The 17,273-nt window shown below is 38.4% G+C and overlaps 1 protein-coding gene across 8 annotated transcripts in view; it reads right to left on the bottom strand.

The window, feature by feature from the left end:
• Positions 1-261: 261 nt before the first annotated feature.
• Positions 262-17,273, bottom strand: part of ZNF385B (zinc finger protein 385B) — a 165,792-nt gene continuing 148,780 nt past the window's right edge. For all 8 annotated transcript variants that reach the window (XM_048309873.1, XM_048309872.1, XM_048309871.1 and 5 more), the window contains 4 exons: positions 5,778-6,023; positions 4,548-4,726; positions 3,352-3,453; positions 262-1,724 (listed from right to left, as the gene is read on the bottom strand). In XM_048309873.1, coding sequence (XP_048165830.1) covers positions 1,506-1,724; positions 3,352-3,453; positions 4,548-4,726; positions 5,778-6,023 — 746 coding nt within the window. In that variant the 3' untranslated portion in view covers positions 262-1,505. The remainder of the gene's footprint in view (positions 1,725-3,351; positions 3,454-4,547; positions 4,727-5,777; positions 6,024-17,273) is intronic.

Here is a 17,273-nt window from a genome sequence, read left to right as displayed (position 1 = left end):
CATAATCACGCACCTGTCTCTACTGCGTCTTCCTCCAAAACTCTGCTGTAGTGAATTTTTACAGTCTTGCTGCAAAAAAGCCCCAGTAAAGGCTGTTACAGGCTACAGTGAGGAAAAGACATTAAGACACAAGGGAAACAAACACAGGTTTGGTAATTATACTTTATTGCAACTCCAGTGCTTTGCTCCTGAAGACTCCTTTAGCTAAATTTGTTTCAGGCTTTTTTCCTCCTGTACCAATTAAAACACGATAAGCATGTATAATTTTCTTATTATTTTATTGAAAAGATACATTTAAAAAAATACACAGACATCTTACTATTATGGATTGCTGATAAAGATGCTCTAAAAGTTAATTCTTTTTTTTTTTTTCTCCTTTCTTCCACCTGTAGTCCCCATTATCACACAATGACTCCAGTCTGAACACTGCATATTGATTCACCTTTATAAAAGGGTTGGGGAGGTAAGAAGATAGGTGGGACATTACTGCAATATAGTCAGTAAACAGAGAATATGGTCAATTATAAATATTTTATGTTCTGTACATTATTGCATTAGGGAGCCACAATGTTATGCAGCATCATTACAAAGGAAACTAGTTAGAAATTAAGAAAACAGGATATTTACGTACAAACACATGGATCCATTGTCTTCTTGAACAATGCATGTGAGCTCTGGCAATGTGCAATTGAAAAGCTTTTTTTCTCTTTAAACATTGCTTAGCAACACCAGTGAAGAAACAACAAAAATAAGTTAAATGAAAGTAGCAAACAAGCAGTAATCTTAACTCTATGTTATATGGCTTTCTATTTTTGATTTCTCTAAGTAAAGTATGACACAAAAGAAATAATTAAAAGCTTCAGCGTTGCATTGCTTTCAAACATTTGCACAGAAACTAAAAATATTAAAATCAGACGTGATACATCTGTAATACTGCACAAGATACACCAGTACTGGGGTCTAGGACAGCACACAATCCCTGTCGACAAGAGCACACGAAAAAAATGGACGCAATTCTTTTTTGAGATGTTATCTGCTATCAAGCATTTGGTTCTTCTACCTTTTCCTTTTTTCCACATTAGATTATACCCCGTTGCTTTTCAGAGAAGTATTTACATAGGTGTGAGTGAGGAAGACCCTAGTTTTCAAGTCTGTCAGGAAAATATTTTATGTTCCTTGATTCCAAGGTGCATCATACAAATTGAAAAAAAAAAAAAGAAAAGAAAGAAAATGAATAGATGCATGACTCTTAAATGGTATAAATTTTATGAGCAATTTAATTTTTAAGCAAATCACACTATTTTGATTAAAAAAATAGAGACAGAGAAAGAGTTGTGTAGACTCCGAAACGCAATGCCATCAATGATGGATTTTATGATGTGGTTGGATGAGGTGTCACGCTGGATGGCACTGCAAAAGAGAAACATTTAAAAAATCTCAACCCCTTTCCTGCTTTCTTTTACCCTTTGTACTGGCCATAGTTATCTCTTTTTTACATCAATAAATTAGTATGGTGCAAAGAGTATGGAGGCAGGCGTTGCCCGGATGGGCCCGTGGGCTGGCCTGAGGAGAGCTGGTGGAATTGCTGGTGCCTGGAACAGGGATGCCGAGGGCCGGGGAGGGAGGGACAGAGCTGACGATACAGCTGCAGCTGCAGCAAGAGGAGATGAGAGGAAAGCAGGTGCCAGTGGCTTAATCATGTCCTTCTGGAATGCAAGTTTTGCCTGGAATAAAACACACACACACAAAAGCAATGTAAATACAGTTCTCCCAACACCCACTTTTACACGAGGGAAGAAGTGAACCCTGACATAGGGAACATTGCGGCTTCTCACAGAAGCCTCATGTCAGCTCCTTAGGAACATTACTTGCACTGTCCTCTTACTCCCAGGACAATTAAAGCAACCAAAGCCTATATTTAAAGATAAATAAATGTCTTGAGTCTAAAGACCATCACACTGATGTTTAGAAAGAAGCATAATTTCCAAGTGAATAACTTTATATAAATTATAACTGTGCATGAAATATTAAAAATACCCCCATGATTAAGACTTCAATATCAAAAGTAAAATTTTCCACTTGCAAAAATGAATTGTAGAACAGTGGAGTGGACAAGATGGGAAGGTGGTATTAGTCAAGTCAGCTTTGCACCTTCCAATGCAGACCTGCTCTTTTCAAAGCAGAAATATTATTTAAGATTGATACCAAAAAGAATTTTTTCTGAAATATATATTATTCAGTTTACAATCTACAATCGTTGCTGGTGCTTGTGGTGAAAGAGCTAATCAGAAATAGATACACTCTTATCTACATCTCTCACTGAAAATGGTTTGCACTACAATCATACATTCATGGAAACAAAGATACTCATGTTCTTTATAATTGGTGGTCTTGCCTTTGCAATAGATTATAAAATGATGTATTATACAAGTGAAGAAGATTAGCATGTGCAGAACGTATCGAGTGGGGACATTTAGAGGAAGCCTGCAGCATTTTCATTTGCCTCTATACAATTACAAAGACATATCAATATTTTGGCATTTACAGGCTTTTCATTTGCTTTCTCTTGCACACACACATTTGCATCTGTCTCTTTTCAACCTGTAAACTGTTTTTGTGCCATAGGTGGCAAGCACTTTTCTCTAATGAATAAAATACTGGCTGTGTCAGGAGCAAATAAATATACAAACTGTGCTGTGCTAAAGCCAGCCTGAACTCCGGCTGCAGCTGACTGGCAGAACCAGTTTGGGGGATTCCTGGAAATGCAGGTGGGTGTAAAGGGATTGGCTAGCAGCACAGAGACAGGAGTGGTGTTTGACAGCCAGTGACAGACATGGCCTGAACATACAGGCAGGCAGTTCTCCTAAAGACCTGATGGTTCTTTTGCACCAACTAACATCCACGCACTGTTCTGTTTTGCTGTATGCAGAGAATGAGCACTGGTATTTTTATATCTTAACATTCTATATCCTTTTCCCTGACTGCATCCACCATAACTTAGAGTTATCTCAGATGTGCAAAAAGACAGAGTATATCCATTGCTGCCTTCAAGGAGAAGAGCCCTTGCCCAGCAAAACCAATACCTTTCCACAGGGCACATGGTTCACTCCCCATTCCACTGATTATTCCCTTCTTTCTAGTAGTAAATAACACTTGCAGTGCTGTCTGCATGCCTTGGACTGGGCAGACAGAATACATAGCTATCTTCAAATCTGATTGCTGTGCAGACTCAGACTGCAGGGGAAGAGAGGCTGCAGAAGCATCAGGTCTGTCATGTTCCTGTCTCTGTGCAGTGGGAGTCCCCAAGGTCACAAATTCACCCAGACAGTGACGAGAAATAAAAATACTTACTGCTAAAATACTTGGGTTGCGCTGCAGTTTGTTGTAAGGACTATATTTAGGTTTCATAGGCTTTCCTGCAACTCTGTCCTTATGCCTTCGGCTGGAAATGTGCTGAAATAAATATCCTCACATTTAATTAGCTGTTTAAACATTTCTCGGTTTTGAGTTTGAAACTGATTTATCAGCAGGATATGCCTAAGCCCCTGCTTGTAAGATAAAGTAGGTTCTTTAGAGAGAGCAAAGATGAATTTTGCTAAATTAAACATAACAATTTGGAGTATATCAAATAGAGAATCAGAAACTAATCAAATACAGAATATTTTGTGCTTCAAGACAGGCTCTGCAAATTATTGATATTTTGGTTAGTATTTCCTTTTCCACTTGAGGAGCTTTCAACCAGGCACAGCTGTAATCACTAGGTCATAGGGATATTCAGAAGTAAGAGGTAAATTTCCATCTTGCTGATACTGTTCAGTTGTATAAATAATTCAATATTAGCTGAAGGAAGAACCAGTACCCAGGGATATATCTACACATGCAATTTAATATTATCTTAGAGCTAACTAAAATAACAGGGAATGAGAGGATACAACCACACAGCACAGCACCATCCAGTCAGAGATCCAGGTATCAGAATCACTGTATTTGTACGGGCACAGCTCTGAACCCAGGGCTAATTGGCTCAGACAGACAACAGTTCCACAGTCACACAACAGCTACACTGTTAATGATAATGTTGTTCTACATAATTCAGACATAGCTACAGTATTACCCTACTGGTGATTGTCTCAAAACAATAGATTTGAGTCATGTTTGCCTTCTCACATAGCATTAAACATTATTCCAGCAGACTGAAACAGCACTGAAAGATGAATTCAGGGAACCTCAGTCCAGAATTTCTTATAGTTGGGAGAACAAGGTTCAAATCTCTATCTTGAACCACAGAAAACCTGTAAATGAGATCATCTATGTCATTCATTGATTCTGACACTTCTGCTTTACAACTCTCAAGCCCATTTTTCTCAACTGAAACAATGAGGTGAACTTGACCTATGATAACATATTTAGAAATAGTTGTGGGATGACAGATAAGAAATACTGAGTTCATTTAGAATTCACCAACACATCTCCACACAGTCCTACATTGCACCTACAACACTGTAACGCAACTTAAACCAACAGAGCTCGAGATACATGCACTTTACCTGTTTAAGCTGAATTTCTGAATTAACATGGACATCACAGATTTCACAATGGAACGTCTTGTTTTGCAGCCCTGAGCCTTTACTGCCATTCTGCACCTTCACTCGGGATCCAGGCCTAGGGTAAGACTTGATGGGACCAGCACCATTCCGAGCTTCGACCATGGTCTTGTGCTTGGAGCCTAACGGGCAAGGAAATGCAGGTGAGTTCATGATCAGCAGCACAAAAGCAAGTCCCTCAGCCTTGGGACTTTGTAACACATTTATCTTCAAGACAGAATGGTTAAAGTCACCACAGACTGGAACTAATGATCACTGTTGTTTTGGTCAGTGTAGTTCCCATGTCCTCAATCTAAAGGCAAGCCAGAAGGCTTTGTGCAAAAAAGGGAACAGCAGGCATGCTGGACCTCACTGTTTGGGGGCAGTGTGTGACTGTGTGGCCAAAGTGTTTGCTGATTATTCTTCTGCCAAATTCCATAGAGCCAGTGAACAGCAGACAAGGGTATTAGCCAAGACTGGGACAGGAACCACAGCACTACCTCAAAACCTGCCTGGGAACAGTAATACCTCAATAAATATCCTCTGATTCAGAAGAAATGGCTGCTTTGCCCATTTCAAGAACGGATTACAGCTGTAAAACCAGCTTCAATGGCTTGTTAACAAGCTTTACAGCACCAGCACATCATACACAGACAGAGCACACTAGGCATTGCTGCTTGTGACCCAAAAAAAGATGCATATCTAATCTTCAATAATCAGAAAATTCTAGGACATTTAGGAAACTTAACGAGCCCACCCTAAAATTATCAAAAATATCAAATAACAAAAATTATTCTAAGTTTTACCAGCAAAATAACAGATACCAATGATGAGACAAAATATGAAAGAGAGAGAACACTGCCATTTTAGAAACCTTAAGTGTTACGGAAACCACTAATCATACTGTGATCCTCAGTGCAAAGGTATGAAGGGATCTGATTAGTTAACATGAACTGTAGGGATTTTGTCAGCTAAAAATTTAGAGAGTACATGAAGGACAGTTTAAAAAAAAAATTAGTGCTTTAATAGAATATCAAACACCACACAGGAAACTGCCATTAACAGGACCGGTTTTGCAACTTTGTATTTTAAGTTTTAACTAGAAGACGCTTCAGTGAAGTGTGGCTACCACCTTAATACACTGAATTTTAAAAATATCAACATACAACTGACTTGTACCATATGGATACTCACCTGTATTGTGGGCTTCTAGCTGTGAAAGGGAATTCACAGCCACTTTGCATAATGAACAGTAAAGTAGTTTTTTGGCTTTTTCCTCTTCTGACTCAGTAATTGCGCTAGCAGCTCCTTTCGTGCTCTTGGAGGATGAGGCAGGTGCTGCAGGTGCTACTGCTGCCACTCCAGGTTTGGGAAGAAAAGGATCCACTTCTGTATTAGACTGCTGACTTGCACTGTTGGGTTTTGCTTTCCCTTTATCTTCTAAAAGAAACAAAATACATATGTTGTTTTATGCCACACACACAAAAATCATACAGTAATAGTCCGGTGGGTTCAGTGAACGTAACACCACAGGAGGATAATTCATCTCATTTTATAAAAGAGAGCAGCATCCTTGAAATTTTGTTAAAGTCCTACAATGAAATGTGTGTAATTTGACAAAAGGAGTGATTTTCCTGTTTTTAAGGTTACCAGTGAATATCAACAAGTTCAACAAATTCATGCCAACTGTTGTTGCTGTCGTGCTGCAGGCATTGGCAGTTGAAAGGAGCCCAAGCAATCCCAAGGGAAGCCAGGGTTAAGGACTGTGGACAGCACTCAGAAATACGCAGGGCTTTGCCCTGGGGATTAAAAAATATTTCTCAAAAGCAATACATTTGCCTTTGGAAGGGTTCAAGTTTCTCAAAGTCACTGGGAGGACACTGAAAGGCTCCAGCGCCATCTTGACATACATCCCTCATTTCAGTTCCAGGAGTTATGGTAGCTACACACATGAACACAGTAGCTAATATTTTTAGGTTTTTCCAAGAACAATTCCCCATATATTTCAGATGTCTTCTGTGTGCTTTCAATGCAATGCATTCCTTTATCACTTCACTAGATGAGTCAATCATCTGTGCTCCTACGAGACCAGTAGGCAGGTATTACTTCACTTTGCAGATGGCGATCACAAAGCAAGAGATAAAATGTCCCAGCTGTGCCTACAAAGGAACTTTGTGCCAGAGCCAGTATTCAAATGCTCCCTGCTTGCATGCTGCCTTCAAGGGCTCATTGCATTTGAAGCTGTTCAACTGCAGGCCTTGTGACCACAAGCCATATTAGCTGCCAGCAGGAAAACAAGCTCCATCCATAACAAATATGGGATGGGAGGGGGGCAGTTCAGTGGTGCTGGTATGAGCAACTCCGAAAAAACAGACATGAGAAATGACTGAATAAGTGTCACTCTGAACAACTGGAATCAAATTTCATCATCTAAGAAAGTACATCATCTACGTAAGAGCAACCTCCCCATTTGAAACCCATGGCTTAGTTTGAAACAGAGTTGAACTGACTTAAAAAACTAGGCTCTATTTTGAGCATTTATTTTTTAAACATGGACCCTTGCACTTTGTGTTTACAGCTACCAGACTCTGTCTTAACATGCCTTTGTGTATCAGGCCAAGACTGTGCTATCAAGAACTCTGAAAACAGGACTGTACCCACTCAAACAAACACTTTAAAGTGTGTATGAACTATGAATAGCCATCCTGAAACTAAACCCCACAGTTGTTGGCATATTTCCCAGAAGTGCATTGCAGTACATTGATTTTAGATTGTTATAAACCAGGAGGAAGAAAATTCTAATAAAAGAACTATTATTTTTTAAAATAACAATAAAAATACTTTGAAACTACACAATACGAACTGTAGTAAACATTGAAAATGGTCAAGTACAAAGACTACTATTATGACCAAATTAATGTTAAAACCAGATTCTGAAGGTATTTTGATTAATAAAGTCTGACAAAAGAAACTGATGTTAAATTGTACTTCATAGGCTATATAATTTTAAAGTCTCCATAGCAATAAGTCACATCTGTGAAAATCCAGAATACTTTATATGACTTATGAGTCTTCATAAAATACAGTTTAAATAAATAACATTTGCTAACATTCTAAATTAAAGATTTTTCAATATGGAAAATTTCTCAGAGGTGCTAACATCTACAAATGAAATACACTGAACAGCTGTCATTGCAAATTTACATTACCAAAAACCAGAATCATTGTTGTTGTTTTTGTTCTATGCAATTCTATGCCAAACTGCAAAGGGCATAACACCAGGATATATGTGAACCAGAGTGGAATAAAGGAAGGTTCCACAGTATTTTGCATTTCAGGCCTTATAGGAAAAATACACCTACAGAACTGCAAGCTGTATGTTAACATATACCAACTACAGTGCTAGTTTGGGTTTGGTCGTTTTTTTATGTTGTTCTCCACGTATTTTTTTATGTTGTTCCCCATGTTTGGTTTTTTTTTAATGTAAGCATAAAAATTTGGTGCTTTTGAAACACCTCCTGGAGATAGAAATTATCACCCCTGTGCAACAAGCACAGTGCTTACCCTCCAGCCCACAGCCCCTGCCTACACTGATCCCACTTGACCACAAGTGGGAGCAGACTTTGTTTTGCCATCAAGTGTCTGTGGAGTAAGATCCCAAGATATGGAAGAAGATCATGGGCCACCAATTATCATAACACGTGATGGTTCTCCAACACTGAATTTAACAGAGGATTGAAAAATTACAGATTTAATTTCCCACTTCTCCTCACTTAGCTGGCCAACAGCTGATGTAGTATGTTGATTTTTATAATACTCCCTAGATTTACAGTGTTTTCACTGATCATATTCCAACAATTCTGGAGTATACAACATGTAACAAACTAACAAGGAAACTTCTACAAAACTAGAGAGAAGTTACCAGCATGCAGCTGGGCTCAATTGTGCCAGTATCGCAGCTTTTGGAAAGAACCTCAGTTCACATAATAATTCCATCATTTGGAAAGCTTCCTGACACAAATAAGCTCTTCATCGATGGAAATGTGTAAGGAGAGACATACACCCCTCTATGAATTAATGTTTCCTTCCACCATTCTAAATGTTTAATGCAGAACATCTTCAGAGATCATAATTGTAAGGTTATTATACAGTTTAACTCCCACAGAAAGTACACGGAGCTAAGTGCATATTTGTCACTGCAGTGGGGCCAGAACTGGGTTTTCCTGGCTTCTAAAATCAGAAAATTGCACTTCTCCAAATGGGCTTTTGATAACAGCTTATTGTTTCAATCCACAGAATTCAAAACACCATTACTTACAGTTTTATGTTTGAGACAGAAATGCCAACTATTCAACTGTGCAAAGCACAGGAAATGCAAATTGCATGTATATACAAAGCACAAAGATGATTACTCTTTTATTTGTACTTATAGTACAGAGCTAACAAATAATATCTGCACACAGAAATCAAAAAATATAACTGTTAATGGTTGCACGCATACCCATACTTCCAAACTATAATTACTTTATGAAATACATGTGATGCAGCTGTAGGATTACAGTCCTCTTGCTATTTCTGAAAGTATTATTGAGAGTAGGCTCAGGGTTGTTCTGATCTCCACGTGGGTCGAGACCAATAGAGCCACACAGAGCCCAAACAAGTGCAGGAGTGAGTCCATCCTGCCTGGACCGTGGACACACCAGCTGCTGCTGCACAGCTTAGCAGAGCACAGCTGGAAGCATGGCACCAGGGCAGTACCAGCCTACTCCCTGAAGGCAGTAGCTGTGATTCAATCTGCATCAGGGACAGGTTGAAATGCTCACACCGAAACTCATGTGCAAGAAGTTAATTTAAAATCTAATTTGTACTGTTTTCCTATATCTGTGTTCCTTTTCCATGCAGAAAAGCCATATTTCATCTGTCTTAAATTCCTGTCTTTAATTCCAGAAAAGTAAATTGATGATTCAGGTTCTTACTGAAGCCTGAATTTATTCTGAAGTAGAGCCCAGGGAAAATAACTAAAGCAAGCTAATTAAGTATTGCTTTGGGCTTGGTAATACCAATGCTTTTCTCACCCATTACATTGTTTTAATTCTGCTTTGAAGTTGTTTTCACATATTTCTGCTTGTTTGACTCATGCTTGTGTCAGCGCCATGTTAAAATTCAAGACTTACTTATCTGATCAGTACTGCCTCATTTTGACTACACGTACCAAAGTCAGGATGCTGCAGGGTAACACCTGGCAGGTTCAAACCTACAGGTTCTACTATCTCACTTCTGCAGCTGAAGTGAGTCACTGACCTTTGCAGGTCATGCCACTCTCACTACAGTTGCTGTGGCATAGACAACAGGTCCTAGCCATTAATGGCGCTTTTTTTTGAGGATGATGCTTTGGTGCACATTTAGAAAGAAGTTTTAGTTTGGAATTCATGAACTCATACATGCTATTTTCAACAACAAAGAAAGGAACTTAATATTCAGATCCTTAATTCAGAATTTACATTCTTGATGAAAATATAAAAAATGTGAATTTAAAACTCATATATTGTTGGGGAGGATGAAAGTTTGGTAAGAAAGTTTCACAGGTATGTAGGGTTGGCAGAAAGGTCTGTGAATGTAGAAACTGGGGATGAGACAGAAATGAAAGCAAGTTTTGATGCAGAGTAAAAGATGTTTTGCTGAAACTGATCGCTGAGTAACTGAGAAGGCAAAGGTTGGAGATTGAGTTGGAAGGAGATTTCTAGGAGTAGGACAAAGGTATGTGACTACAAAGACATGTTTTTCACCAAGTAAATAAGTCTCAAGAAGAGCATAAGTAAATAGAAAACATGTCTTTACCAAAAGAGAGATATGGCAGGCAAACAAGAAATGTTGATGTAGCAAGAAGAAGAAGAAAGGTCTGAGAATTTTCCACTGTAAGCTTAAATTGTAACTTACTTACTCTTGTGATTGGATAATAATGACTGTAATATGGTGATGGTAGTAGTTATGATAGGCTATAGGCAAATGTAAAGGTATTGTGTATGGTGCTTATTGGTTGTTATGTGTTAAGATACTCTGCAAAGAAAAGTATATAATGCTTTGTAACCTGAACAGAAAGGGGCTTCAGGTATGCCTACAGCTGGAGCTGGCAGCTGTAGGGCTGGCTCTGGATACCCACTCCCTGAAATGCTGTAACTTCGCCTATGCAAGAAACAGCTTTCAAGAGAGCCGCCTGAAGTCCAGACATCCTTCGTGAAACTTTCTCCTATATATATAAATCTAGGAATCTAAAAAGTTGTTCAGTATCAAAAATGTTCATTGCTACCTGCACCCCACAACATGCCTATCTGCCCAGTTTTTATCACTGACGATACATAAAACAGCTTTACAATAAAGTTCTGTTCCACAACAGCTTGTTCAAATAGCAGTTAGAATTAAAATATCCAAGGTACAGATGATACGTGATACACTTGCAAGAACCCTTTCCAATACATATGCTAAAAGCTTTTAGATACGAAGTTCTGCTACAATCCTAATAACCTTTACAAAACTGTCACGTAAATTTTCTGCTGTGTGTAATAAATAAATTTGCTCTTGCTGTGACAGTAACAAAATAATGTTTCAATTACTGAAAATTGTGTGTGTGCATGTGATAATATTTTGTGTGTGCCTGCATGTGATAAAAAGTATAACTTTGCACTTGCCAGCTTCTCTTCTCCACCAGAAACTGGGACTATTGCCCACAACCTGTGCTGAAGGCTGAGCACACAGACAGGGAAGGATCCTGGGACCGAGAACAGCTGCCCAGCACTGACTGTGATGGAGCTGGCTTCCCACTGGGAAGACACCATGCCATGCTGACAACCACCGACTGCCCAGCTTCAGCTTCACACCTTCCCTTGTGCCAGGTCCTTCACTGCATCCCCTAGCTCCAGGCACTGAACAGCAGCCATACACAAAGTAGTCACAGAAAAAGGGCAGCACAGACACTGCAAAGTGGCCACTGCTGTTCTACACCTTACACTGAAGCTCTTTTGAGAGATTCACTCATTTGCCATCCTAGATGTAGAAATCTGTTTTTGTATTTCTTTTACTGGATCACACAATAGTGGACACTGCCAAGTTAGAAGAGAGCATAATGAAAAAATTACTTTTGGCAGTAAAATGTTTATTATTCTCCATTGTAAAGGTAAGAAAATAGTAAAAACCTGTGCTTCTTTTCTTCTTGAAAAACATGAAGGAAAGAGCCACACAATTTCTGCGGAGATATACTTACAGCTTTTTACCGGCTAGGCTCATAGTTCAATGCCTTAGAAAGCCTCGGGCAGCCTAGAGAGGTAGCATGGGCAATCCAGCATTTCAGTAGCTCTAAAAGCAGCAAATGTATTAGCTGCAAAGCTGCTATCACCGGCAGAAGCAAAGAGGGAGAAATACAGCCTTCAGTTTGCCTAATTCCTGCAATTAGAGCTTTCAAAAAGAAACAGACAACAAGAGATGTTTGCAGAAAGAGTTGCAAAGGCAAAGAGGGGGGGCCCCCCTTGGTCCTTTCTTTTATTCGGAGAAGGGGAAAGGGGAGGACTGGGGGTGGACCCGGGGTGACCGGCCAGTCAGACACTGCTAAAGAGTTGGAGTTACATTTGGTTTTGCCCGCGCTTGGAACAAAGGAGTTCAGGACCACATGGCAGAGGCAAGGCCTGGCTTGTCTCGGAGAGTGGGAAGGGAAGCTCGGAACAGGCAACAACAAATTTCCAATGCAATTTCCAGCTTAAACCAGCCACACTATTTTTTTGCTGTATTAGAAAAACACTGTGTAACTCAGTCACTGCATGGTTATCAGGGTGATACAACTAGTGAGCACAACTGATGCACATTTAGGGGCAAAACCTTTGGTTCAATCAGCCTTGTTTATGGTCGTGCCTTACAATACCACATCACTACCGAAAGAACAACCATTTAAAGAAAGGACAGTTTGGTGATCCTGAACACTTTCAACTAACTTCTAACTATGTCACTTCCTATGGTAACTAAAATAAAAAGTGATTTCTGAAAGGAAATGTTCATATTTTATTTATGGGATACTGAAAGCGTGGTGCAAAGATCGGCTTATGATAGCCTTGAGTTCACATAAGTTGTGCTACAGGGAGCTGATATTAGTTTGAAGTGTTGATTTTGGAGACTAAGGGAGAGTTTGAAGGAAAGCAAACATATCTCCCATACTGGTAAAGCTGTACTGAGCGAAAGAGATTTTCAGGTTCTCCCTGTAATTTCAACAGCTCCAGATATGCCCGTTAATATTGGGCTGCATTAAACAACCTTTGAAGCATGCAGTGATTGCAGAATGGGACAAGGAAATCAATGAGACTGTCAGAGTATTGTATTAAATGTGCTTTGCCCAAACAACTGTGTAGCAAAGGTAAAATCAGTTGCATTAATAATAGCAGTAGACAGTCCAAGAAATTTTGCTGAAAAGCTTATCAGTAAAGCTAAATTAGCATCAAAAAACACAAAGTAAAAATTTGCCTGTTGAAAAATTAAAATTCTCAGTTTAAATTTGACATGTTAAATGCTTGGTACGTATGAAACAAATTTTAAAAGTGACAAATTTAATTACATTTTTTTCCCCCACACTTTATAAAATATACCCACTGATAATGCTGAAGATAGGTGAGTTACTTGAACAGTAACTCAATAGTTACCATTTGGCCTCTCTGTTCTAAGCTTTCTGCACACTGAAGAAGTTGTTCCCCAGACCAAATGATCAGTTTAAGAGCAGAGATGACAGCTGCAGACAGACAGGTATGAAACCACAGAGAGACACAACAACCACTCACTGACACAGGCACCATTGTGGCAGTCAAACTTCTCACAAGTGTTTTTCTGTTTTTCAGTCCATCACAATGAAACAGAAATTTTCAGAGGTGAGAATAAAAGAAGTTTTGCAGCTGATTGCAGGGAACTCTTCACAAATAGGCCCAGGCAAAGCAGGAAGCTGTTTGGAAGCTGGTTTCAATGGTTGTGTGTGGTAGGTGCAAGACAGCATTTGAAAGTGTATTACGAAAAACATACAAAGGTATGGAGAGCTTTGAAAGGGAAGGACATAAATTTGGAGAGAGAAAACTCAGTAGCTTGACCCGTTGCACAGAAATATTGTAACAGAATTGCAGCATTTAAAACAAAAACATTAGAGAGATCACAGTTGAAGAGATAACAAGCCTGGCTAAATGTAATTGAGGGAGCTGTTAAGAAACCACAACAAAATAAAATCAAGGTGGGGAAAACTTATTTAGTCACACTGTACTTGTAGGACTGCCTAACCAAACCTTAGGATCTACCCTGGAACACAGGTCTGGGGATACAACGAGAACACCCACAAATAATTATACTGGAAACAATAGCTGCTGTATATCTCTTTGGCCTGAAATAAGATTTGAAGGGAGGAGATGATTAGTGACTGAATTAACAGGATGACAAGAAGGGCCTCCTTCAGTGTATTAGCAGAAAAGTTACCGAATAGCTCCAGTAAGAAAAGCAAGTTTCAAAACAGTGCTCTCCACAGAAAAGCGTTTTCTTCTGGTTCACAACGCTTTAGAGGAATAAAGCACACAAGCACACAATTCATTCTTCTTCTTACCAAGGAAAAGATGAACACTGTAAGTAATATATGCCATAAAGACAACAGCAGGACAGCAATTAAGTTACTACTGGTCACAACCTTTACAGCATTTCTAAGTACTCTGCATCTCAGCATCACTCAAAAAAACCCAACAAAACAAACAACAAAGAGCATTAGATTATTTCTTCACACTCATTAAGACAGAGTTAGCAAACTTGGATAAGGTATTTCAAAATCTTTTTTATCTGCACATTTGCTGAATAATGAGACTCTAATGGCTGTCAGACAAAATACCTACTTTCTCACCAGTTGTGCAGTCTACTGAGAAATGAGGCTGAAAAACCCGTAGGGCTCTGTTCTAGAAAAATTCCACTGCAAACCTACATGCAAATCAGACAGCACAGTGTATCTATTAACTCTTTGGTTACTTTTAGTTTTTGTAAAATGTTTTTTCTTGTACTTCAGGCCTGTATGAAAAAGAGCTATGTTTTATATAATGAAATAAATCTTACTTATTTCATTCTTAAAGAACAAATTTTGTCTCTATACAAAGATGAGAAACAAATGGAAGCTATAAATATAAAGCTTTTAATCTCAAACACCAATGTGCCCTGATATAAGCTGCAACATATTTTCTCAAGATACTGAAGCTACATCAGGAAATGTCTGGATGGCTGTGCAGTATTAGGTGAACTCAGCAGCTAGACTGATTATTTGATTAACTGCATCACTACACTCCAACAGGCTGAGCCAAAGTATCTTTTTTCACTTCAGAAGTATTGCTTGCATGGCTATGGTACAGCAGTGATTTTGCCAATTTCTTAGATATTTTATTTCTGATTTGGAATACCAAAGGCTCTTACAAAGGAACCTGTGTTTTTTTCAGAGAACAAAAATACTTGTGACTGATTAAAGATGTAATGTTACAAAGGTTTGGTTTTGCAATTCTGATTCGGTTTAATTTTTATGAAAGTGGACTGATGAGAATTAGAAAATATTCAGAAATACACGTAGTTCTGCAAGTATAAAACCTTGCTCCGCAAAATCTACTTCTGTACCTATTTAGACACCTTCCTGAACTGAAAGTTCCTGCTGCTTCAATTACTGGGATGTCTGAGATGATCCTGCTGTATTGCCTATGATTTTTAATCAATTCCTTAGACATTTGGAGATGCTTAGGGAATTGGCTTAGATTGACTGGCTAGTGTCTATTTTACAAGACAAGATCAAGAAAAATCTGTATGCACTCACCAGGCAGGGGAAGAAAAAAAAATACACATTGCCACATACATATAAAGCATATAGTAAAATAACTGCAAAAATTGTTATTTATCAACAAAGGGCATTCACATTTCAAAAGCCTCTTATTTAATAATTCAACACAATGCAATTTCTCTGTGCAAAAGCTAGAGGAATAAGAAGGGTTGATTTTGTACTGTTAGCCAAAATGCAGGAGTGTATGTAGTATGTCTGGAGAAAACAAACCAACTTTGAACAGTCACTTAAGGCCATTTGTGTTGTGTCTCCATGTCACCTGCTGATCTTTAATGATATTTTACAGAAGGCATGTTGTATTAGAATTCTCTTTTCCTAATCTGAAAAGAGATTATTACAATTTCCAGCTTCCTCCTCCTCCTCCAGTTTTTAGACCTAATAGGGTGAACAAGTAACTATGGCAAATGCAGCACATTACTTCTGGAGAAAATCAACTTGTCTACAAACACCAATACAGAGCAATTTCCTAGTGTACAGTGCCAATATCTGATTTCTCAGTGACATGTTGACAGGTTGGGAAAATTATCACTAGAAGTTTGTTCTGAGTGTTGTAAAACTCAGCAAGATCACTAGCACTACAGTACTGGCAACTGAAAACAAGGTGGATCTAAAACACAGCTAGCAAGTGTGAATGCTAATTTAAAGAGTATCCATAAAGTGAGATCATCCAAAAGCTCAGTCCTCCTGGGTTCTGTTGCTTTATAGCCAAGTATATTTGCTTTCATCTTTTTTGAGCTATGCCAGTCTGTTTTGGCTGGAATAGGAAAATTTTGCATTGGAAAATTTTAATATGGTGTGAGCAAAGCTTGAAATACAGTATAAGATCTGCTGTTACAAAATATGACTCTCCTCTGGGTGAAAGCAAATGTTTTTTTCTAGTTATAAACTTATCTTTTTCTGACACCAGTCATCTATTATTTTGAAAATATTTTATACTCCCATTCCAAATTCTGCTACATCTATTTTTTATGTCCTGGGATGCAAACTTTCTATAGTACTGCACTGTCTTTTAAACTTTTTAATAATGTAGGAATTCTTAGAAAAATAACTTTCAAAGATTATAACAAACATACAGTATTCTGCACAGTCATTCTTCACTTCTGCTTAGTCTCAGTTCATCATCCCAACTGTAAAAATAACACTGGCTCCCTCATTTATGAATCTGAAATATATTACTAGAAACATATTTCACTTGCTGCTTGTGCAAAAAAAAAAAACCTTAAAACTCTGTGCTCAGATGCTGAAGTGCTTTGGAACTCAGTATGAAGTTTATGGGCATCTAAATAAAAGAATCAAGGAGAACTGACACACAGTGCAAGTACATTCTCATGGGCATGTGTCTGAACTACTCACTCGGTACTTGCCCAGGCAGAACTGCCATTAAAGTCAGCTATGAAACACTCATCTTCAATTCAGTTAAATGCATCTACAATTGTGCATTCTCACCCACTTCACAGCAGGTTTGCCTGAGGACTGTGAGTATTCAGCCATGCCCTCAAGATTTGACAAATAAATTGCATTTCAGATATAACTTGTCTAATCAACACTAAAATATTTTCCCTCTCCTTGAAAACAAGTAATAAGGAAATAATGAGTAGACTAATGTTTGTATAGTTTTTCTACTATAGGAAATGTAGTATATTTCCCCCTTCACCACTGAAGCAACAGCATTGGTCCTGACCCATTCTTTTACATTTGGACACTAAATTCATTCATTCAAGGGCTTAGAGAAAAGGATAAAACTTAAATTTTGCAGATTCAACACAGCCTTTAATTTTGCACAAATGGACATAGAGAAAACTTTATTCAACTACCAACTG

Source organism: Corvus hawaiiensis, chromosome 7, assembly GCF_020740725.1.
Source record: "Corvus hawaiiensis isolate bCorHaw1 chromosome 7, bCorHaw1.pri.cur, whole genome shotgun sequence".
Taxonomy (NCBI): domain Eukaryota; kingdom Metazoa; phylum Chordata; class Aves; order Passeriformes; family Corvidae; genus Corvus; species Corvus hawaiiensis.
The sequence above is the reverse complement of the archived record's forward strand: the minus strand, read 5'-3'. Positions and strand labels throughout refer to the sequence as shown.